This window comes from Bos mutus, chromosome 26, assembly GCF_027580195.1.
Source record: "Bos mutus isolate GX-2022 chromosome 26, NWIPB_WYAK_1.1, whole genome shotgun sequence".
Lineage (NCBI taxonomy): Eukaryota > Metazoa > Chordata > Mammalia > Artiodactyla > Bovidae > Bos > Bos mutus.
In genome coordinates, this window is record NC_091642.1 from 45,878,782 (window position 1) to 45,903,346 (window position 24,565).

The window sequence follows — 24,565 nt, forward strand, 5'->3', positions numbered from 1 at the left end:
GTCTTTTCCAATGAGTCAACTCTTCACATGAGGTGGCCAAAGTACTGGAGTTACAGCTTTAGCATCATTCCTTCCAAAGAAATCCCAGGGCTGATCTCCTTCAGAATGGACTGGTTGGATCTCCTTGCAGTCCAAGGGACGCTCAAGAGTCTTCTCCAACACCACAGTTAAAAGCATTAATTCTTCGGTGCTCAGCCTTCTTCACAGTCCAACTCTCACATCCATACATGACCACAGGAAAAACCATAGCCTTGACTAGACGAACCTTTGTTGGCAAAGTAATGTCTCTGCTTTCGAATATACTATCTAGGTTGGTCATAACTTTCCTTCCAAGGAGTAAGCGTCTTTTAATTTCATGGCTGCAGTCACCATCTGCAGTGATTTTGGAGCTCAGAAAAATAAAGTCTGACACTGTTTCTATTGTTTCCCCATCTATTTCTCATGAAGTGGTGGGACCGGATGCCATGATCTTCATTTTCTGAATGTTGAGCTTTAAGCCAACTTTTTCACTCTCCACTTTCACTTTCATCAAGAGGCTTTTGAGTTCCTCTTCACTTTCTGCCATAAGGGTGGCGTCATCTGCATATATGAGGTTATTGATATTTCTCCTGGCAATCTTGATTCCAGCCTGTGCTTCTTCCAGCCCAGGATTTCTGATGATGTACTCTGCATAGAAGTTAAATAAGCAGGGTGACAGTATACAGCCTTGACGAACTTCTTTTCCTATTTGGAACCAGTCTGTTTTTCCATGTCCAGTTTTAACTGTTGCTTCCTGCCCTGCATACAAATTTCTCAAGAGGCAGTTCAGGTGGTCTGGTATTCCCATTTCTTTCAGAATTTTCCACAGTTTATTGTGATCCACACAGGCAAAGGCTTAGCATAGTCAAAGCAGAAATAGATGTTTTTCTGGAACTCTCTTGCTTTTTCTATGATCCAGCGGATGTTGGCAATTTGATCTCTGGTTCCTCTGCCTTTTCTAAAACCAGCTTGAACATCAGGAAGTTCACAGTTCACATATTGTTGAAACCTGGCTTGGAGAATTTTGAGCATTACTTTACTAGCATGTGAGATGAGTGCAATTGTGTAGTAGTTTGAGCATTCTTTGGCATTGCCTTTCTTTGGGATTGGAATGAAAACTGACCTTTTCCAGTCCTATGGCCACTGCTGAGTTTTCCAAATTTGCTGGCATATTGAGTGCAGCACTTTCACAACATCATCTTCCAGGATTTGAAATAGCTCAACTGGAATCCCATCGCTTCCACTAGCTTTGTTCATAGTGATGCTTTCTAAGGCCCACTTCACATTCCAGGATGTCTGGCTCTAAGTGAGTGATCACACCATCGTGATTATCTTGGTCTTGAAGATCTTTTTGGTATAGTTATTCTCTCTATTCTTGCCACCTCTTCTTAATATCTTATGCTTCTGTTAGGTCCATACCATTTCTGTCCTTTATCAAGCTCATCTTTGCATGAAATGTTCCTTTGGTATCTCTGATTTCCTTGAAGAGATCCCTAGTCTTTCCCATTCTGTTGTTTTCCTCTATTTCTTTGCATTGATCGCTGAGGAAGGCTTTCTTACCTCTTCTTGCTATTCTTTGGAACTCTGCATTCAGATGTTTATATCTTTCCTTTTCTCCTTTGCTTTTCGCTTCTCTTCTTTTCACAGCTATTTGCAAGGCATCCCCAGACAGCCATTTTGCTTTTTTGCATTTTTTTTTCTATGGGAATGGTCTTGATCCCTGTCTCCTGTAAAATGTCACGAACCTCATTCCATAGTTCATCAGGCACTCTATCTGTCAGATCTAGGCCCTTAAATCTATTTCTCACTTCCACTGTATAATCATAAGGGATTTGATTTAGGTCATACCTGACCTGAATGGTCTAGTGGTTTTCCCTACTTTCTTCAATTTCAGTCTGAATTTGGCAATAAGGAGTTCATGGTCTGAGCCACAGTCAGCTCCTGGTCTTGGTTTTGCTGACTGTTTAGAGCTTCTCCATCTTTGGCTGCAAAGAATATACTCAATCTGATTTCAGTGTTGACCATCTGATGATGTCCATGTGTAGAGTCTTCTCTTGTGTTGTTGGAAGAGGGTGTTTGCTATGACCAGTGCATTTTCTTGGCAAAACTCTATCAATCTTTGCCCTTCTTCATTCCATATTCCAAGGCCAAATTTGCCTGTTACTCCAGGTGTTTCTTGACTTCCTACTTTTGTATTCCAGTCCCCTATAATGAAAAGGACATCTTTTTTGGGTTTTAGTTCTAAAAGGTCTTATAGGTCTTCATAGAACTGTTCTACTTCAGCTTCTTGAGCGTTACTGGTTGGGGCATAGACTTGGATTACTGTTTTATTGACTGGTTTGTCTTGGAAATGAACAGAGATCATTCTGTCATTTTTGAGACTGCATCCAAGTACTGCATTTCGGACTCTTTTGTTGACCATGATGCCCACTCCATTTCTTCAGAGGGATTCCTGCCCACAGTAGTAGATATAATGGTCATCTGAGTTAAATTCACCCATTCCAGTCCATTTCAGTTTGCTGATTCCTAGAATGTCGACATTCACTCTTGCCATCTCTTGTTTGACCACTTCCAATTTGCCTTGATTCATGGACCTGACATTCCAGATTCCTATGCAATATTGCTCTTTACAGCATCGGACCTTGCTTCTATCACCAGTCACATCCACAGCTGGGTATTCTTTCTGATTTGGCTCCATCCCTTCATTCTTCCTGGAGTTTTTTCTCCACTGATCTCCAGTAGCATACTGGGCACCTATTGACCTGGGGAGTTTTTCTTTCAGTATCCTATCATTTTGCCTTTTCATACTGTTCAGTAATTCTCAAAATTCTCCAGACCAGGTTTTGACAATATGTGAACCGTAAACTTCCAGATGTTCAAGCTGGTTTTAGAAAAGGCAGAGGAACCAGAGAACAAACTGCCAACATCCACTGGATCATCAAAAAAGCAACAGAGTTTCAGAAAATACTTCTATTTCTGCTCTATTGACTATGCCAAAGCCTTTGACTGTGTAATCACAATAAACTGTGGAAAATTCTGAAAGAGATGGAAATACCAGACCACCTGATCTGCCTCTTGAGAAATCTGTATGAAGGTCAGGAAGCAATAGTTATAACTGGACATGGAACAACAGACTAGTTCCAAATAGGAAAAGGAGTGCATCAAGGCTGTATATTGTCACCCTGCTTATTTAACTTCTATGCAGAGTACATCATGAGAAGTGCTGGGCGGAAGGAAGCACAAGCTGGAATCAAGATTGCCAGGAGAATTATCAATAACCTCAGATATACAGATGACACCACTCTTATGGTAGAAAGTGAAGAAGAACTAAGAGCCTCTTGATGAAAGTGAAAGAGGAGCATGGAAAAGTTCGCTTAAAGTTCAACATTAGGAAAACTAAGATCATGGTATCCGGTCCCATCACTTCATGGGAAATAGATGGGGAAACAGTGGAAAAAGTGGCTGACTTATTTGTGGGGGCTCCAAAATCACTGTAGATGGTGATTGTAGTCATGATATTAAAAGATACATACTCCTGGAAGGAAAGTTGTGACCAACCTAGATAGCATATTCAAAAGCAGAGACATTACTTTGTCAACAAAGGTTCATCTAGTCAAGGCTACTGTTTTTCCAGTAGTCATGTATGGATGTGAGAGTTGGACTATAAAAAAAGCTGAGCACTGAAGATTGATGCTTTTGAACTGTGGTTATGGAGAAGACTCTTGAGAGTCCTTTGGACTGCAAGGAGATCCAACCAGTCCATCCTTAAGGAGATCAGTCCTGAGTGTTCATTGGAAGGACTGATGTTGAAGCTAAAACTCCAGTACTTTGGCCACCTGATGTGAAGAGCTGACTCATTTGAAAAGACCCTGATGCTGGGAAAGATTGAGGGCAAGAGGAGATGGGGACGACAGAGGATGAGATGCTTGGATGGCATCACCGACACGATGGACATGAATTTGGTTAAACTCCGGGAGTTGGTGATGAATAGGAAGGCCTGGTGTGCTGTGGTCCATGGGGTCGCAAAGAGTCAGACACGACTGAGCGACTGAACTGAAGGATGGACCAAGCAGTATTGAGAATTCCACAGAACTTGAGACACTGAAAACATCTGATAGTTCAATCTATTTACAATCTTCCTATGTGATACTCTCCTCCATATTTCTTTCTATCATTTAAACATAATGCTGAATTTACTTTTGTCTAGTTAATGGATGGGAAGTTTTATTTTTTCCTCTTCAAGTTAGTCAACCAATAAGTTTGTTTTTTTGTTAAAGCTGTCAAAATAGAACATGTCATGAAGATAAAAGAACATTTACATTTTTATGAGATAGAAATAAGTAAAATCAATATAACAGCTATTTAAATCTTTAGCAAAATATTAAAAAGGCTGTGCTGACTTAACCTATAGAGAAGACCTGATCTTAATTATATAACAACAGAATATCAAGGGCCAATAACTCCACTCCTAAACAAAATGAATACAATGTGGTTAGCTGCAAATTCTGACATTTTCCCACATTTTAAATTTTTATTAAAGTATGGTGGATTTATAATGCTGTGTTATTTCCCATATTCTAAATGACTAAAATTATATAGACAGTGGCTTCTTAAGTTTCCAATTCTGGAAACATTGATATTTCTATGATATATATACATGACTTGACAGATTTTACTTCTGTGCATAGTTTCATTTGTACTTTTCTGGCTTAGATTGCGTCTGTTGAAATGTGGGGTGTTTTGAAGCAAAAGGCATCAAATTTCTGTTGCATAGTTTTGGAGATTCCTTATTAATCAAATGAGAGCTGCTCCAAGAAATAGAATATGAGGTTGTAAAAGTATTTGTGGATGATCTCTCACTTTATTTTATTTTATTTTTTTTGATCTCTCACTTTAAATGCAGATCAATCCCAATTAACATTCAGACTTAAAAAGCAAAAAAAAAAAAAGAACTATATTAATTAAACAGACATTCTCATGAAGAAAGGAAATTATATCTCCTGTCTTTAAGTTCTGGTACTCAATCATAGATGTAAGTTAAGAAGAAAAATTTTATGCACTCTCAGACTACTAAATTGATAATAAAAGCATTACAAAATGTTTCCCACATGAACCATGACTTTTTATGCAAAACACATGTGAATAAGTACATGTAATCTACATTTTGATTTAGAAAACTTGACCGCATATCTTTGTTATCATTTCAACAAGTCTCTTATGGGCTTAATGGAAGAACACTGCCCCAGTGCACTTAGCTTCAGAAATGTATTAAAATTCTATAACCATTTTAAAATTACATTTTCAAGCAAAGCTATTTTCACAATTCAATATTTTCTTGAACAGTTAAATTGTTGTTTCTTTAAAAATATAATTGTTTCAGCTGTGTATTTATATAAAATGCTTACAGTGTTTGAGACAAAATAACATAAAGGATTTATGGCATTAATTTTCATATAGTAGTTTCTAAATTTGAAGAAAGCATGAATACAGCTTCAAAACTCTGGTAATATATTTATAGTACAGATACAAGGCCTTGAACATACCTGGGATTTTAGGACTGAAGAAATAACATGTGACATGCTTCAGTGTTGTTACCTAAGTTATATGAGGAATGCTTTTGCAAGTCAGTGAATCATAAGTAAAGAGTCATTAGCATTATTGTCATAGACCTTCTGTTTAGAACCAGAAAAGGCAGGGAAATGAAACATTACAAGCTTGCACCCTAAAGAAAAATCATAAAATGAAATCAAGAGCATTTGAGTGGTTTTAATACTAGTCTAAGGTTTATCTTAATTGTCCTGTCATTTATTCCTGATTAAAAGGCTAGTTATTGCATCAAAACACAATGATATATTTATACAAAGCTACAGTTTTTCTTTCAGACTTAAGGATAATTACAATTTTACTATAAAAGAAAAATTGCATTTCAATTGTGGTATTCCATATATCAAACTCAGTTATAATAAAATTGCATATTATGTATTATTGCTTTTGTTTTACATAAAGATAAAAACGGTAATCACTTTGTGGCAGAAATATTGACATAACATTCTGTTAAAGTTCTCCTGGACATAGGCTCCTGGAAATCTCTTTGGAACCAATAACTTGTATCCTGAAGACCCAGGAGAGATTGAGTTGGTCAAGGAAAATAGAGAATTTATATAGTGCTATATGGAGAAGACTCTTGAGAGTCCCTTGGACTGCAAGGAGATCCAACCAGTCCATTCTGAAGGAGATCAGCCCTGGGAGTTCTTTGGAAGGAATGATGCTAAAGCTGAAACTCCAGTACTTTGGCTACCTCATGTGAAGAGTTGACTCATTGGAAAAGACTCTGATGCTGGGAGGGATTGGGGGCAGGAGGAGAAGGGGACGACAGAGGATGAGATGGCTGGATGGTATCACTGACTCGATGGACGTGAGTCTCAGTGAACTCCGGGAGTTGGTGATGGACGGGGGGCCTGGCGTGCTGCGATTCATGGGGTTGCAAAGAGTCGGACACGACTGAGCGACTGATCTGATCTGATCTGTCATTACGGCTTCTCACATGGCACTAGTGGTAAAGAATATGCCTGCCTATGCAGGAGATGCAAGAGATGTAAGTGTGGTTCCTGGGTTGGGAAGATCCCTTGTAGTAGGAAATGGTACCCTACTCTAATATTCTTGCCTGGAAAATTCCATGGACAGAGAAGCCTGTCGGGCTACAGTCCATGGGGCCACAAAAAGTCAGACATGACTGAGCGACTGAGCACATGTCTATTATATCTCAATAAATGTAAAAGAAAAACATTTCTTCAGCTACATTATGCTCTCCAAACTTACCTAAATGGTGAGTTTAACAGGGACATATAGAATTTAGTTATAAAACCCTATTTTTTCTTTTCTGCTCTCCCTTTCATCCTGCTGACTTGAGGTGGTCTTTTTCCTGCTGTTGAATAAAACCTCAAGATAGCATAATTTAAAAAAAGACACAAATTTAGTTAATAGAAAGTACTATTATCACATTAAGTTTTTTTTAAAAAAGATTCTCTAGTTTAACATATTAATCAATACTTAAAAAGTCCTTTAAAGGTAAAATTTTTTCTTCCTTCCTAGCTAAGATGAGCTCCTAGAAAGTGTCCTGCCTTTGGACAAGAGATTTCTATATTAATTACCTCTTCACCTACTCCTTTCTCCAGGGGATCTTCACAAGTTACGGATTGAACTCAGGTCTCCTGCATTGCAGGCAGATTCTTTACTGTCTGAGCTACCAGAGAAACCCCACCTATTTACTAGCAGTTGTTTTTTTTAACACTATGAAACATATTGGAATAAATAATCCAATTAACAGAAAGCATTTGTTAAGGAGCAAATTCAACCAGCTCTAGACTGTATAGTACTGTAATATTCATCACCTATTATTGGAGATTGAGGAGGAAAGATTGGTAAGGTAGGCAGGAAATTTTTTCCTTAATTACTATTGAGAAATGGTTTGAACACTTTGGGGTCAGACCTGTGTTTATTTTTTTAATATACATTTATTTATTTTAATTGGAGGTTAATTACAATATTGTATTGGTTTTGCCATACATCAACATGAATCTGCCACAGGTATACACGTGTTACGCATCAGACCTGTGTTTAAAACAGACTTTGTCAATGAGGCACTTTCATCATCGGTGTGGTCTCCTGCTGTAACTTTAGTTTAAGAAGTGCTTTTCAATTACAGTTGACCTTTGAACAACATGGGCCAGAACTGCATGGGTCCACTTATTTTTCAATAGATATTTTATAATAGGAAATACTACAGTACTATACAGTCTAGAGTTGGTTGAATTTGCGCCTTAACAAATGCTTTCTGTTAATTTGGATTATTTATTCATCTTGTATTCATTCATTTGATCATATATTTATTATATTGCCCATTACCTTCAGAGAAGATTAATGAAATGTAAAAGATAAAATTTAGCAGGTAAGAGATGGGGAAAAATGTATCTAGAAGCCCTGGATGACAAATCTAAAATATTTGAGGGAAAATTTAGCCCTAAACTTGATAAGAGTTAACACAGTGCAAAGACCTGAAAGGGCTGCATTGTACCAATTCTCTTATATTAATTGACTGTGAAAATTATTCCCCCGAGTCAACAAGTACTTCAAATATCCTTGGATTAAGATATGCATTTACGGATTTGAGGAAGATGATTAAGGTGACAATGTAATATTTGACTATTCCCAAATCCTACTCATTAATAAAAGACAGAGATTTGCAGAGCCAAATACTGGGAGAAAGTATCCCATGCAATTGGCAATTTTAAAAAGTGACATAATGTCTTGCAGGAATGTCTCCCTTTTGAGAAAGACTTGCTGTCACTTATTTATAAAAGTGTCAGGCCTTCTAAGCAAAGTTCCTTCCTATAATCCACTCATGTGCAGGTTTTACCTGGCCCTACACAGTGTAACCTTAAGGCTTGAAACTTAGGGAGCTGCATTGCTTTACTGATTGCCATGCTGTTATTTTTGTTGTTGTTGAGTCACTAAGTCGTGTTCAATTATTTGGGACCTCATGAACTTCGGCATGTCAGGATCCTCTGTCCTTCACTATGTCCTGGAGTTTGCTGAAATTCATGTCCATTCATTGATGATGCTATCTAACCATCTATCCTCTGCTGCCCCTTCTCCTTCTGCCTTCATTCTTTCCAAGCATCAGGGTCTTTTACAATGAGTTGGGTCTTTTATAATGAGTTGGCTCTTCACATCATGTGGCCTAAGTATTGGAGCTTCAGCTTCAGCATCAGTCCTTTCAATGCGCATTCAGGAAGATTTTGATTGACTGGCTTGATCTCTTTGCAGTCCAAGGGACTCTCAAGAGTCTTCTCCAGCACCATAATTTGAAGACATCAACTCTTCAGCACTCAGTCTTTTTTGTGATCCAGATCTCACAACCGTACATGACTATTGGAAATACCATAGCTTCGACTTAACAGACTTCTGTTGGCAAAGTTATGTCTCTGCTTTTTAATATACTGTCTAGATTTGTCAGAGCTTTTCTGGCAAGGAGCAAGCCTCTTTTAACTTCATGCCTGCAGTGATTTCGGAGACCAAGAATATTAAAATCTGTCACTGCTTGCACTTCTTCCCTTTATATTTGCCTACGCTGATACTCCTGCTAATACTTTTGTTGAAGGTAACAGGGTCCTTGCCTTTGACCCAGATGTTTATTATCTTTTATAAACATCCATAAAACTATGAAAGTGAAAGTTGCTCAGTCATATCTGACTCTTTGCAACCCCATGGATTATACAGCCCATGGAATCCTCTAGGCCAGAATACTGGAATGGGTAGCCTTTCCCTTTTCCAGGGTATCTTACAAATGAAGAGGTCAAACCCACGTCTCCCACATTGCAGGTGGATTCTTTACCAGCTGAGCACAAGGGAAGCCCAAGAATATTGGAGTGGGTATCCTATATGTTCTTCAGGGGATCTTCCCAACCCATGAATGGAACCAGGGTCTCCTGCATTACAGGTGGATTCTTTACCAACTGAGCTATCGGGGAAACCCGATAGAACTACAGTGGGCAGAATTATTAACACCTGTAGTTATTTTTGTGAGTATTCTCCTGCTTTAATATATCTCCTCTCCATTACCAACGAGATCCAACCAGTCCATTCTGAAGGAGACCAGCCCTGGGATTTCTTTGGAAGGCATGATGCTAAAGCTGAAACTCCAGTACTTTGGCCACCTCATGCGAAGAGTTGATTCATTGGAAAAGACCCTGATGCTGGGAGGGATTGGGGGCAGGAGGAGAAGGGGATGACAGAGGATGAGATGGCTGGATGGCATCACTGACTCAATGGACGTGAGTCTCAGTTAACTCTGGGAGATGGTGATGGACAGGGAGGCCTGGCGTGCTGCGATTCATGGGGTTGCAAAGAGTCGGACACGACTGAGCGACTGATCTGATCTGATCTGATCTCCATTACCAAGCTTAAGTAGGGTAATAGAACATCAAATCCAAAGTCCACAGATAATATCTACAACTAAATAAGACAACAAGCTAGCCCTCACATCACAGAATATGAGCTGCTAGGAAAACAACTGACAGAAACAAGATCTCTATACTAAGTGTGTGATGTGTGCACATTAAGTGTGCAAGTGTGGTAAAAACTACTTTTAAGGGAGTTCAAAGAAGACTAAGGGTTTCTGATGGCCCTGAGAGCTGTTGAAACTCAAAGTTACAAGCATGCTCTAAGTGGAGAAGTTAATAAGTTCTATGAACACAGTAGCAGTACAAAACTTCACACTTAGGAGAAAGGGACAAATTGGTGAAAGCAGAATAAAAATTGAGCAGAACAGGCACAGTAGGGGGCAATAAAGGGAAATGTCTTCAAGTTCAATGGGAGTGCAGAAGAAAGCAAACTGACTTCCAAACTGAAGAACAATTTTTAACATTTATGAAAATGACTGAAACAGGTATTTTAGATCTGGAAATTAGGAAAGCTATCCTGAAATTATTCCAAAAGATGAAAAGTATAAAAGAAAGAAAGACAGAAAATTAAAAAAAATTAGAAAAAGATCATAGTAACAAAAAATAAATAAATAAACACAGAAGTAAAAGCAAATTAATAGGTCTTAAAATATAAAGGCATTTTTTCAGTTCAGATCAGTCTCACAGTCATGTCCAATCCTTTGCGATTCCAGGTATTTCAGATTGCCAGGCCTCCCTGTCAATCACCAACTCCCAGAGTTTACCCAAACTCATGTCCATTGAGTCAGTGATGCCATCCAACCATCTCATCCTCTGTCATCCCCTTCTCCACCCACCTTCAATCTTTCCCAGCACCAGGGTCTTTTCAAATGAGTCAGTTCTGCATCAGGTGACAAAAGTATTGGAGTTTCAGCTTCAGCATCAGTCTTTCTAGTGAATATTCAGGACTGATTTCCTATAGGATGGCCTGGTTGGATCGCCTTGCTGTCCAAGGGACTCTCAAGAGTCTTCTCCAACACCACAGTTCAAAAGCATCAATTCTTTGGTGCTCAGCTTTCTTTAGAGTACAACTCTCACATCCATACATGACTACTGGAAAAGCCATAGCTATGATTAGATGTACCCTTGTTGGCAAATTAATGTCTCTGCTTTTTAATATGCTGTCCAGGTTTTTCATAACTTTTCTTCCAAGGAGTAAGAATCTTTTAATTTCATGGTTGCTGTCACCATCTGCAGTGATTTTGGAGCCAAAAAACTAAAGTCTGTTACTGTTTCCACTGTTTCCCCATCTATCTGCCATGAAATGATAGGACTAGATGCCATGATCTTAGTTTTTGGAATGTTTAGTTTTAAGCCAACTTTTTCATTCTTCTCTTTCACTTTCATCAGGAGGCTCTTTAGTTCTTTTTCACCTTCTGCCATAAAGGTGGTGTTATCTGCATATCTGAAGTTATTGATATTTTTCCTGGCAATTGTGATTCCAGTTTGTGCTTCTTCCAGGCCGGCATTTCTCATGATGTACTCTATATATGTTAAATAATCAGGGTGACAATATACAGCCTTGACGTACTCCTTTTCTGATTGGAAACCAGTCTGTTGTTCCATGTATAGTTCTAACTGTTGCTTTTTGACATGCATACAGATTTCTCAGGAGGCAGGTCAGGTGGTCTGGTATTCCCATCTCTTTAAGAATTTCCCACAGTTTGTTGTGATCCACCCAGTCAAAGGCTTTGGCATAATCAATAGAGCAGAGATAGATGTATTTCTCAAACTGTTTTGATTTTTCAATGATTCAACAGATGTTGACAATTGGATCTCTGGTTCCTCTGCCTTTTCTAAATCCAGCTTGAACATCTGGAAGTTCACGGTTCATGTACTGTTGAAGTATGGCCTGGAGAATTCTGAGTATTGCTTTGCTAGCATGTGAGATGAGTGCAATTGTGTGGTAGTTTGAGCATTCTTTGGCATTGCCTTTCTTTGGGACTGGAATGAAAACTGACCTTTTCCTGTCCTGTGGCCACTGCTGAGATTTCCAAATTTGCTGGCATATTTGCAGCACTTTCACAACATCATCTTTAAGGATTTGAAATAGCTCAACTGGAATTTCATCACCTCCACTAGCTTTTTTTGTAGTGATACTTCCTACGGCCCACTTGACTTCACATTCCAGGATGTCTGGCTCTAAGTAAGTGATTATCATGATTATTTGGGTCATGAAGATCTTTTTTATATAGTTCTTCTTTGTATTCTTGCCACCTCCTCTTAATACCTTCTGCTTCTGTTAGGTTCATACCATTTCTGTCCTTTATTGTGCTCATCTTTGCATGAAATATTCCCTTGGTATCTCTAATTTTCTTGAAGAGAACTCTAGTCTTTCCCATTCTATTGTTTTTCCCTATTTCTTTGCATTGATCACTGAGGAAGGCTTTATCATCTTTCCTTGCTATTCTTTGGAACTCTGCACTCAAATGGGTATATCTTTCCCTTTCTCCTTTACCTTTGGCTTCTTTTCATAGCTATTTGTAAGGCCTCCTCAGTCAATCATTTTGCCTTTTTGCATTTCTTTTTCTTGGTGATGGTCTTGATCACTGCCTCCTGTACAATGTCAGGAACCTCCATCCATAGTTCTTTAGGCACTCTGTCTAATCAGATCTAATCCCTTGAATTTATTTGTCATTTCCACTGTATACTAGTAAGGGATTTGATTTAAGTCATATCTGAATGGTCTAGTGGTTTTTCCTACTTTCTTCAATTTACGTCTGAATTGGGCAATAAGGAGTCATGATTTGAACCACAGTCAGCTCCCAGTCTTTTTTTGCTGACTGTATAGAGTTTCTCCATCTTTGGCTTCAAAGAATATAATCAGTCTGATATCATTATTGACCATCTGGTGATGTCTATGTGTAGAGTCTTCTCTTATGTTTTTAGAAGAGGGTGTTTGCTATGACCAGTGTGTTCTCTTGGCAAAATTCTATTAGCCTTTGCCCTGCTTCAATCTAACAGGCTAAATTTGCCTGTTACTCCAGGTATCTCTGCAGAAGGCACTAGCGACCCACTCCAGTACTCTTGCCTGGAAAATCCCATGGACGGAGGAGCCTGGTAGGCTGCAGACCATGGGGTCACTGGGAGTTGGACACTACTGAGCGACTTTACTTTCACTTTTAACTTGCATGCATTGGAGAAGGAAATGGCAACACACTCCAGTGTCTTTTCTGGACAATCCCAGGGACGGAGGAGGCTGGTGGGCTGCTGTCTATGGGTTCGCACAGAGTTGGACATGACTGAAGCGATTTAGCAGCAGCAGCAGCAGCCAGGTATCTCTTGACTTACTACTTTTGCATTCCAGTCCCCTAGAATGAAAAGGAAATCTATTTTGGGTGTTAGTTATAGAAGGTCTTGTGGGACTTCATAGAACTGTTCAACTTCAGCTCCTTCAGCTTTACTGGTGGGGGCATAGACTTGGATTACCATGATATTGAATGGTGTTACTTGGAAATGAACAGAGATCATTCTGTCTTTTTTAATATTGCATCCAAGTACTGCATTTTAGACTCTTTTATTGGCTATGATGGCTACTCCTTTTCTTCTAAGGGATTCTTGCCCACAGCAGTAGATATAATGTTCATCTGAGATAAATTCACCTATTCCAATCCATTTTGGTTCGCCGATTCCTGAAATGTTGATGCTCACTCTTGCCATCTCCTGTTTGACCACTTCCTATTTGCCTTGATTCATGGACCTGGAGTTCCAGGTTCCTATGCAATATTGCTCTTTACAGCATCAGAGTTTACATCCATCACCAGTCACATCCACAACTGGGTGTTGTTTTTACTTTGCCTACGTCTGTTCATTCTTTCAGGAGTTATTTCTCCACTGATCTCCAGTAGCATATTGGGCACCTACCAACCTGGGGAATTCATCTTTAAATGTCCTAACTCTTTGCCTTTTCATTCCGTTCATGGGGTTCTCAAGGCAAGAATACTGAAGTGGTTTGCCATTCCCTTCTCCAGTGGACCACGTTTGTCAGAACTCTCCACCATGACCCTTCCACCTTGGATGGCTCTATACAGCATGGCTCATACTTTCATTGATAAAGGCATTTTTAAAAAAGATGCAAAAATAATTCACAAACAAAAAGAGGAGCTATGAAAGAAAAACATATCCAAAAGCTCATAAATTAGAGTGTTTTCTTTAAAAAGTCTAAACAAAATGAAGATATTTAGGAGATTAGAGAGAAGGTGATATAGAAGTTTTATCACTTTTATAATAGGCAACTCCATATTGAAAAACAAATTATTAAAACAGAAAAAAATAATAAAATAAAGAATTCAAGAAAACTTTCCTGAAGTAAGACTTGAATGGATATACTACATATATGCAGAAATAAAGTAGAATTGTCAGTATAGAATCTATTCTAATAACACAATTGGACATTAAAAAATAATAAATTATTTGGAAATTCAGAACTAAGACCAACACCCATTGGAAAAGAAAAAGAGTTTGTCATTATACTTTCTGACAGTAGTGCTTCATGTAAGAAGAAAATGCATTGAAATATTTAAGTCAAAGAAAGAAACTATGAGTCAAGGGTTTTATATCTAGCTATATTTAGGTTCAATTATTAGGGCCTTGTTCTTCCCTGGCAGCTCAGACAGTAAAGAATCTGCCTACAATGCAGGAGACCTGGGTTCAATCCCTGGGTAAGTAAGATTCCCTGGAGAAGGGAATGGTTACCCACTCCAGTATTCTTGCCTAGAGAATTCCATTGACAGAGAAGCCTGACAGGTTACAGTCCATGGGGTTGCAAAGAGTCAGACATGACTGAGCCACTCACACTTTTTTTTATTTGCGCCTCAGACAAACTTTGATTAATGCACAAGAACACAGGAAATGGTGTTCTTGTGAGCCTACTCTGGGGAGTCTGCTAGAGAATAAACTATAGATAACAAAATGATTGATTATCTATTGGTTTTAATAGGGGTAAAACACCATTACTTCAAATTAGGTGTGTGGGAAAAGGAAATAAATAAAACAAGCATCACAGTAAAAAATATAAAAACAGTAGTTTTTTTTTTAAAAGGAAACTAAGTATATTATGCTAAGTAGAAGTAAGCATTAGAACAAGACTTGGCTATCTCTTGATATTGAGAATTTTTTTTTTTTCTTTTTCAATTTGGGGAGAGTAATAAGGGTATTCTGATTAAGTTTTAAGAGTTTTTACCTTAAAGAGATACATATTGAAATATTTACAAAGGAACTATTATGTCTCTGTCCTGTTTCAAAATAATGGTGTGAGACAATGAATGAAAGGTTTCCTAAGACTCAGCGAAGTTGGTAAGTTGATACGTTGAGGTTTATTATAATAGTTTGCAATTTTATTTATGTTTGAAAGTTCCCTACTGAAAGATTAAAATGTTTTAAACACTACTAATATCAAACTTGGGAAATGTAGCTAAAAATGTTTGTACTTTATTAATTTGCATTTAAATACTATATTCTTTTATAGCATAGTTGTAAAGCTTACTTTGGAAAGTATTTCATTAATAAATTCTTAGTAAAGAAATTACAATAAATACTTCTTTTGAAATTTAATACTTCAAAATTAAATTTATTCTGTTTATTACCTTTATTCATAGTAGAGCTAAAGATAATTGAGTAGTTGAATCTAAAGAAGAGATGAACCTTTAAATGATGAATTAATTAACCTCAATTTACATAATGCTCTTATTATTTGCATAGTAAATGAGCAGAGTTTTATTATAGGTCATTAACAGTTATTAATAAGTGAAACTGTGTTAGAAATACTACTTGGGTTTATATTTCAGACTCAAGAAACAAAGGTCAGTCATGAAATGTTAATAACAATATTCAAAACATTAGGCATTAAAGTAACATTTAGCTTTCAGGCTTCACACATTTCTGAGAGGATAATTCATGAATTTGCTAATTGGTCTCACTCTGCATGAATATAGGGCACATATAAGTATACATGAGTATATAAGCTAAACTTCTATTAGTCTCAGATTTCCATTTAAATTACAGTAATGAGAACTAGTTTATTATACTCACATATAAAGTATCAATATGTTTTTATTCCTAGAAATCAGACCTATTTCTTGCAAAATGCTAGGTTCTGCAACTTAAATTCTTTCAAAGAAAGATGATAGATGGTGTTCAATTAATTTTTACATTTATTTTTATTTGCAATAGGCAGCTTATGTTATGTAATTTAGAACTATTCTAAACTTTCAACTTCTGATTTAGTCAATTCAATTACAATTTGAGGCATTATCTATATTTTCTAAAAATGCAATTGCCTCCAGTTAAAGATTTTAAAAACTCAAATAACTGCACTGCTATTTTTAAACAACTTACTTATTTAGTGATGAATAATCACTGAAAACCATTTAATGCCTTTAATTTCAAAGACATACTATATATAATCTGATGTTTCCAATGATTTGGTTGTGCTTTGACAAACAACTGTGCAGGCCTCTACATCAGACCAGTGAGTGAGATTTGAGATAAAAGGACAGATAAATGAATTACTTTATGAACATCTGTTCAATTACAAACTGATGCAGAACATTCTATAGTACATCTTTTGCTGTTACTCCTTCTTTGTTCACTTTTCTCTTACATTGCTGGGGTGCTCTCTCTCTATCTGGCATTCATATGAGTACTCTTGCCCTGTCTCAGAGTCTCTTCCTGTTGCCTCTTTCCTCTCTTAAGATGCTGACTGATGGAATGTTGTGAGAAGATGTCCACAAGTGGGCTCAGAGTAAAATGTAAATATTTTATTACCTGTTTTGTACTTTATACCTTCTCTGGGCATGTATCTGCTAGTGGTTAAATTAAATATGGTTTTCTTGGTTTCTCTGGGGTCTAAAAAATTTTCCCATTCTTTATAATAGTTGACATATGATAATGTTAAGCAACAAAAAGATGGATTGTTTAACTTGCAAAGATGTATAATATCAATCAATGGAAAAGAACAGTGTTTATCCCATTATTGGGCTTCCCTGGTGGCTCAGATGGTAATTGCCTGCAATGCAGGAGACCCGGGTTTGATCCCTGGGTCTAGAAGATCCCTTGGAGAAGGAAACAGCAACCCACTCCAGTATTCTTGCCTGGAGAATTCCATGGACAGAGGAGCCTGGCAGGCTACAGCCCATGGGGTCAGAAAGAGTTGGACATGACTGAGCAACTAACACTCCTTACTTACAGCTCTGGGCACATAGTAAGCACTTAACAAAGGAATTGTTGCTATAAATAAGTTTAAAATTTGAGAAAAAGGTCCTTTGTCAAGCCATGTGTCTTGATTATAGTTACAGCACTCTATGTATTCTCTCCTCACCATCCTATTCTATTATCAGTAACATCTCTCAGAATCTATACTGGTCCTCTTCATAAATTGGCTTTTACTCAGTTTTCTGTATACATAAACTATATTACACTGAAATGCTGAAGAAAGATTTTGGAGTCTAAAGATAGCTTAAATCTCCCACTTTTCATTTACTGACAGCGACATTTTTAAAAAAATCACTTAACCTTTTCTTGTCTTTGTAAAATGGGAATAATAAATCTCATTTCCTGGAAATGGATGTGAATTAAATATAATGCCATGTATAAATTATAATAAATGTTAGTCATTCTTTTTGAGATGCATTTCCCTCTGCTCTCAGAAAATACAAAGTACCAGAAGCCACACAATTCAGGGAATGTATAGTAATCCTGTTCCCATTAAAAATATACACTCCAAGGGGTTAGCCTTCACAGTGTGATTTTTTTTTTAATGAAACATATACTGGCAATGATAGCATTTCAATAAAATTGTACAAAAAATTTGAAAATATTGTGTTATTACCTTGACTTTAAGGATTATGAAATCATTCTCTGCATTGCCATACTGTTGTTTTTTAGTGGCTAAGTCGTATTCAACTCTTCGCAATCCCATAGACTATAGCCCACCCCGCTCCCCTGTCCATGGGATTTTTCCAGGCAAGAATACTGGAGTGGGTTGCCATTTTTTTCTCCAGGGGATCTTCCCAACCCAGCGATCGCTGCATCAGTAGGTGGATGCTTTACTTCTGAACCAGTGGAGGAGGCTGAATGGCCATGTGTCAATTCTTAAAGTGAATGAGCAATCATCTTCAAGTGATAATGAATGTTCTGCAATCTCCACTGAGGATTGTATTTTAGATATTTGTATTTGGTTAGAAAATAAGTAAAAACACCATAATTCTCATAAAATTCTTAAGTAACACAACTTACTTTTTGAAGGAACTCGGAGATTGGCGAGGACCACTTCCAGGGAATCAGCTTGAACTCGAAGTACATAGCTTGTCCTTGTTTCATAATCCACAGGGGCATTCACGTAGATTACTCCTGTGATGTTATTGATTCCAAACTTATCTAGAATCAAAATACAATTCCTTTGTCACTCTCTTCATACTATAAGGGGAAATAATTCTCTTTAAAGATCACTGTGATTTTAAAAACACATATAATAAGAGTAACACATCAAAGTGACCAAATTAAGGCTTTGGGAAACTCTGTTTCAGCTCTAGAAATTATCAACATCAGTGTTTCCCTAAATGCATGATTTGAAATTCCAGGTTTTTTTTTTTTTTTTTTGCAATTGTCCTGGAAACTGATGTTTCTCTGGTCAATTAAGTCTGTGAAACAATGTATACTGAATTCCTCACCATAGATACACATTATCTTCTACTATAGCAAATGCTTCTAGAAACCTTGTTTTAAAGAAATCCACTTAATTTTGTTTAATCAAGTATTTCATGATGCTATTGGATTATTATATTTTTTATGATTTAATATATCTTATTATCCTGCAGATTTAATGTTCTGCTAAGAACACGAGGGAACTGGGACCCCACTCCAGTACTCTTGCCTGGAAAATCCCATGGACAGAGGGGCCTGGTGGGCTGCAGTCCATGGGGTCGCTGAGGGTCGGACCTAACTGAGAGACTTCACTTTCACTTTTCACTTTCGTGCATTGGAGAAGGAAATGGCAACCCACTCCAGTGTTCTGGCCTGGAGAATCCCAGGGACGGGGGAGCCTGGTGGGCTGCCGTCTATGGGGTCGCACAGAGTCAGACACGACCAAAGCGACTTAGCAGCAGCAGCAGCAGCAAGAACATGAGGGAACAAACATAATTTAATATGTTAGTTATTTTAAAATATTATTTATTATTTTAAATAGCTTAAAATATTTGACCTTGAAGTTTACTTTTTAGAATAAATTTGATCATACAGATTTGAATGATGAGCAGAGCACATTGGCAAACTTTATAATATCCTACCTCTTTCACTCTGTCTTTTCCTCACTTTGGTTTTCTCTACAGCATTTATAACTGCCTAAATACTCTATATTCATTAGTTTGATCATTATTATCGTCCAGCTCCTCTTGTGGGATTGTTAAAGTCTACAGTGATGATGATGATGTGTATACTCAGTTGTGTCCTGCTCTGCAACCCCATGGACTGCAGCTCACCAGGCTCTTCTGTCCATGGAATTTTCCAGGCAAGAATACTGGAGTGGGTTGCCATTTTCTTCTCCAGGGGATTTTCCCAACCCAGGGATCAAAACTGTGGCTCCTGCTGCATCTCCTGCATTGCAGACAGATTCTTTACCACTGAGACTATTTTGTTCACTTCTTTCTCCTTAATTGCTGGAAGGTACTGAGTACATGATAAATGCTCAATAGGATTAGTAGACTAAATTGACAAGCAAATGAATTAAATGTGAAAATAATCATTGTGGTGGAGTGAGGGTAATAATTAGAACCACCTGTCTATATTCAAGGAAGAGAACAAATAAAATCATAGAGAAAAGTCATAAGAACAAATTGTGAAAACCATAGCTTCAGTCAGATGTAAGTTTAAGGCAAAAGGAAAGTCTGTAATATTTAGGGAGGAGGCATAACAGCACAGATGAAACAAAGAAAGTCAATAAGAAAAGTACAATATTTAGCACTTGCTTTAGGGACAATAACTTTTAGTAATGGTTGAAATACTTTTATTTATAAAAGTTGAAGACCACTTTCATAATTTCCTTGCAAACTGCTTTACAATATTATTAACATCTCCTAATTTAATATTGAAATGCATGTGTTTATGAAACATATATTAGCTTTTTTCTTTTAACCACCTACAACATTCCAGGCCATTTAACTCATAAAAGGGAAAACCAGAGGACAACCAACTGTGGGTAATAGGGAAAAAAAGAATCAATATGCTAATATAAAACTGAGTCACAAACTTATTCCCATAAGCTAGCAAGCCAATCTGTTCTCTGTGAAAAGTGATTGGTTGATAAAATCAAACTATTTATTTACTTACAACTGTTGATTATATGTTTGCTTTACTGAGGAATCACACAAAATGCACATGACTTTTATCATGCATGTGGCTCTTTGGTCATCCACAGTTATTTTTGTTCCTAAAATATCTTCAGGATTAGCGAAGGTATGATATGGGTTATAGATGGCACAGAACAGTGGTAAAAGACTACTATAGGCAATGATTATGACCAAAAGCTGAAAGTACATATGCATTACTTTTGAATAAATGTCATTAAATATCCCTAAATCAGGGGGAGGTGAAGGCTTTCAGAACTGGATATTGAGTATTCCCTAATGGAAATTAATAGCCTGTGTCAATATAACTGGATTTTCAATCAGATTTAACACATAATTACATTTAAGTTAGACACAGCTTACTAGAAAGATAAACAGTAATGAAATCTGAAATTTATTCCAAATCTAAGTTTATTGTTTTATGATGAAAAGTGTTAGTCACTCAGTTGTATTCAACTCCGTGCAACCCCATAGAGTGTAGCTTACCAGTCTTCTCTGTCCATGGAATTCTCTAGGCAAGAATGCTGGAATGGATTGCCATTTGACTAAACATATACTCACCCTCTTCATTTCCTGCAACAATGGAGTATACAATGCTCTGATTGATGGCTGCAGCAGAAATTACACCCACCATAGTCCCTCTGGTTGCAAGTTCACTTACTGGAGGAGGTCTGCAGGGTGTAAGAGAAGATAACTTATTTTTATTGTCCATTTCCTCATGATGGAACTTTGTATTTAATAATATAATATGTTAATTTTGTGTTTGTTATTATTTGAATAGTACTATTTTTGAAATTTTCAACAAAATACTGCATTCAGACCCTAGGCCTAACAAATTGTGTTCAAAATTATGCAAATGTTCTTCATTAAGAATGTCTTGTCATCTGTACATTACTGCTTCAGCATCTCCAAAAAACTGTACAAAATTCATTTTGCTTGTCTCTGAAAAAAGTCCTGAATAGAATGCAATAGGTAGATACAACTTGCTATCTCAAGTTGCTGAAGAAAAATATGGCTTTTATGTTGGTAATATTAGCATATTTAAGCAAACAACCTTCAGTTTCTTTCTAGTCTAGTCCTTATCCTTGCTCTACTATAAAATTTTTAACTGTCCTAAAAGTATTTGAATGGATGACATCATAAAATTAATATTTATTTTGACTTCACTTATTTTACTTAACTTTAACCATATTATGCCCCCATACAGTGATACTTAATTTTATCCATTTAAAACATTTTATTGAACTATAGTTGATTTACAATGTTATGTTAACTTCTTCTACATGTAAAAGTAACTCATTATACATATATAGTCTTTTTCATTGTTATTTTCCATTAGAATTTATTACAGGATATGGAATATAGTTCTCTGTGTTATATAGTAGGACCTTGTTCTTTATTCATTCTGTATTTAGTCATTTTCATGATACTTAATTTTAAAAATATGTTTTCAACAATATACTATCTCATGTTCCAAAACTCCATTTTATTTTACAATATTGGTCACTGCAACTAGGCTATTAGAACTTTATTTTCATAAACCAATGAAAATAATCTCACTCATAATTCACAGACATTTATATCATCTAGCTTCAAAAAAAAAAAAGAAAATTCTTAAACATAAAGTTCTGAATCTTGTTATAGTCCAATCAACCTATCCAAGCCATCTGACTTCTAAAGATTTAGCCTCTTTTCTCAAACTGGTAAGATAAATCCTACTGTCACTCTTTCATGAGGCCTTTCATCTTTCAGTACTTACTCTTTCAATATTATCCTTCCTTTTTGTCACCACCTTCTGAGTTCTTCTAATCTAGATTACATTACACAATTATATATTGTACTTAATGAAGCCTTTTCTAACAAATTCTGAGCTACCAATATAGTATGAAAAATTAATTACATACAATCCTTCATGAACATCTTGTCCAAAATAGTATGTTCTTTGCCACTGTACTCCATAGATTTGGCAGGCTAAAATTACCTAAATGTAAAGTGACCTATCTTACTGATAACTGCTATAGCACTTAATGGTGGTCCACTTCTCCACTGCATGGTCAATAACTATCTCTTGATAAAGTATAAGAACTAATCTGAATAATTTTAATAAAATTTAATTTATCCATTTATTGACTTAATTTTACTTCTCTGCATATTTTGTCTTCTTTTTTAATAGCATCCAGGTATAGTTTTAGACAACCATATCTCCTTAATTATTAGTCTAACTGTTTTGGGTAGAACTGACTGACTCGATGGACATGCATTTGAGAAAGCTCGGGAGTTGGTGATGGACCGGAAGCCTGGCATCCTACAGTCCATGAGGTCACAAAGAGTTGGACAGGACTGAGCGACTGAACTGAACTGACCAAATCCCCAGGGTATACATAGACACATTACCCAGCTCTGGCTAATGAGGGCATTTTACGTTTATTGCTCATGTTCATATGTGACAAATCTCTCGTGCAAACCCAATGAAAGTCTTGACCAAGAATGTTACTGTAACTAATAAAACATACACACAAAGAAAGTTTTGTTATTGTTGGCTAGAATTTTAATGTTTGTGCCTATAAGAAGGTTCTTGTTAATAATACCAACACAAATGAAATAACTAAAGGTTGAAAATATATCCACTACACTTTGATTAGTATTCTAAATGCTGTTATACTTGAAGCTGGGTAAACTCATAATTTCAGTTACTATTAGTAAAACAAAATTCTCCTGCATTTCTCCTTATATCTAGTTTTTCAGTCCCTTGAAATCAAGAGTTCCAAGTAATTTAAAAAAATGCTTAGATAAAAAAGGATACATTCACCCAAGTAGGCACTTTTAAAGAAAGTTATCTGAGATAACACAATTTTATTTTATAAACAATTCATCTAGACATTGTTACAATGTCACTTCCGTGAAATAGGGGTGACTTTTGTAACCTTGAACCTAAAATGACAGTTGTCTGCCGCTAAAAAGTAAGGCACTTAGAAAAGTGGCACTAAGATTATTTTGATGGACTAATTTGATTATGAATAGAAATCTTTTGTATGATATTTTAGATTATAAACAGACATTGAGACTAATTGTTATTTGCCACATTGGCTTGTGGTTGACCTCAGTGATTGTGAACTCCTTAAACCTGGAAAGGATTAAAATTAGAGAGCTATGGAAACACAGTATGATCCTCCATGATCTTCCACTTTGGTAGCCCTACCCTTGTGTATCCCTTTCTCTTTGTTGGAGGGTCAGACTGTGACTTGTCTCTAATGAACAGAACACAGCAAAGAAGATGGGATGTCACTTCAGTGATTATATTCAGTTCAGTTCAGTTCAGTTCAGTCCAGTCGCTCAGTCGTGTTCGACTCTTTGCGACCCCACGAATTGCAGCACGCCAGGCCTACCTGTCCATCACCATCTCCCAGAGCTCACTGAGACTCACATCCATCGAGTCAGTGATGCCATCCAGCCATCCAGCCATCTCATCCTCTGTCGTCCCCTTCTCCTCCTGCCCCCCAATCCCTCCCAGCATCAGAGTCTTTTCCAATGAGTCAACTCTTCGCATGAGGTGGCCTAAGTACTGGAGTTTCAGCTTTAGCATCATTCCTTCCTAAGACTTTAATCTCAGGGCTGATCTCCTTCAGAATGGAGTGATTATGTTACATAAGATTATAACTTTTCATTCTTGCTAGTAGACTCTGACTACCTCCCTTGCTGGACTTAATGAAGCGAGTGGCGATGTGAGATGGTGCTGCTGCTGCTAAGTCGCTCCAGTTGTGTCCAACTCTACGCAACCCCATAGACGGCAGCCCACCAGGCTCCCCTGTCCCTGGGATTCTCCAAGCAAGAACACTGGAATGGGTTGCCATTTCCTTCTCCAATGCATGAAAGTGAAAATTGAAAGTGAAGTCGCTCAGTCGTGTCTGACTCCCAGCGACCCCATGGACTGCAGCCTGCCAGGCTCCTCCATCCATGGGATTTTCCAGGCAAGAGTACTGGAGTGGGGTGCCATTGCCTTCTCCGTGCGAGATGGTGAGTTCTGACCAATAATAAGCAAGCAACTGAGACCCTCACTCCAACATCAATGTGGAACTGAACCCAATCAACAAAAGCATGAGCTTGGAGGTGGACTGTTCCCTTGTTAAGCCTCAGTGAGATTCTAGCCCCAGACAACAGACTAAAACCTGTGTGAGAATGTGAAACAGAGGACACAGATAACACATT

General features: G+C 37.2%; 1 protein-coding gene across 1 annotated transcript in view; it reads right to left on the reverse strand.

Annotated features, from left to right (window-relative positions):
- PCDH15 (protocadherin related 15) overlaps positions 1-24,565 on the reverse strand; it is a 1,047,422-nt gene that overhangs the window by 138,143 nt on the left and 884,714 nt on the right. The window contains exons 24-25 of the mRNA XM_070363570.1: positions 20,921-21,030; positions 18,255-18,395 (exon numbers count right to left, since the gene is read on the reverse strand). Coding sequence (XP_070219671.1) covers positions 18,255-18,395; positions 20,921-21,030 — 251 coding nt within the window. The remainder of the gene's footprint in view (positions 1-18,254; positions 18,396-20,920; positions 21,031-24,565) is intronic.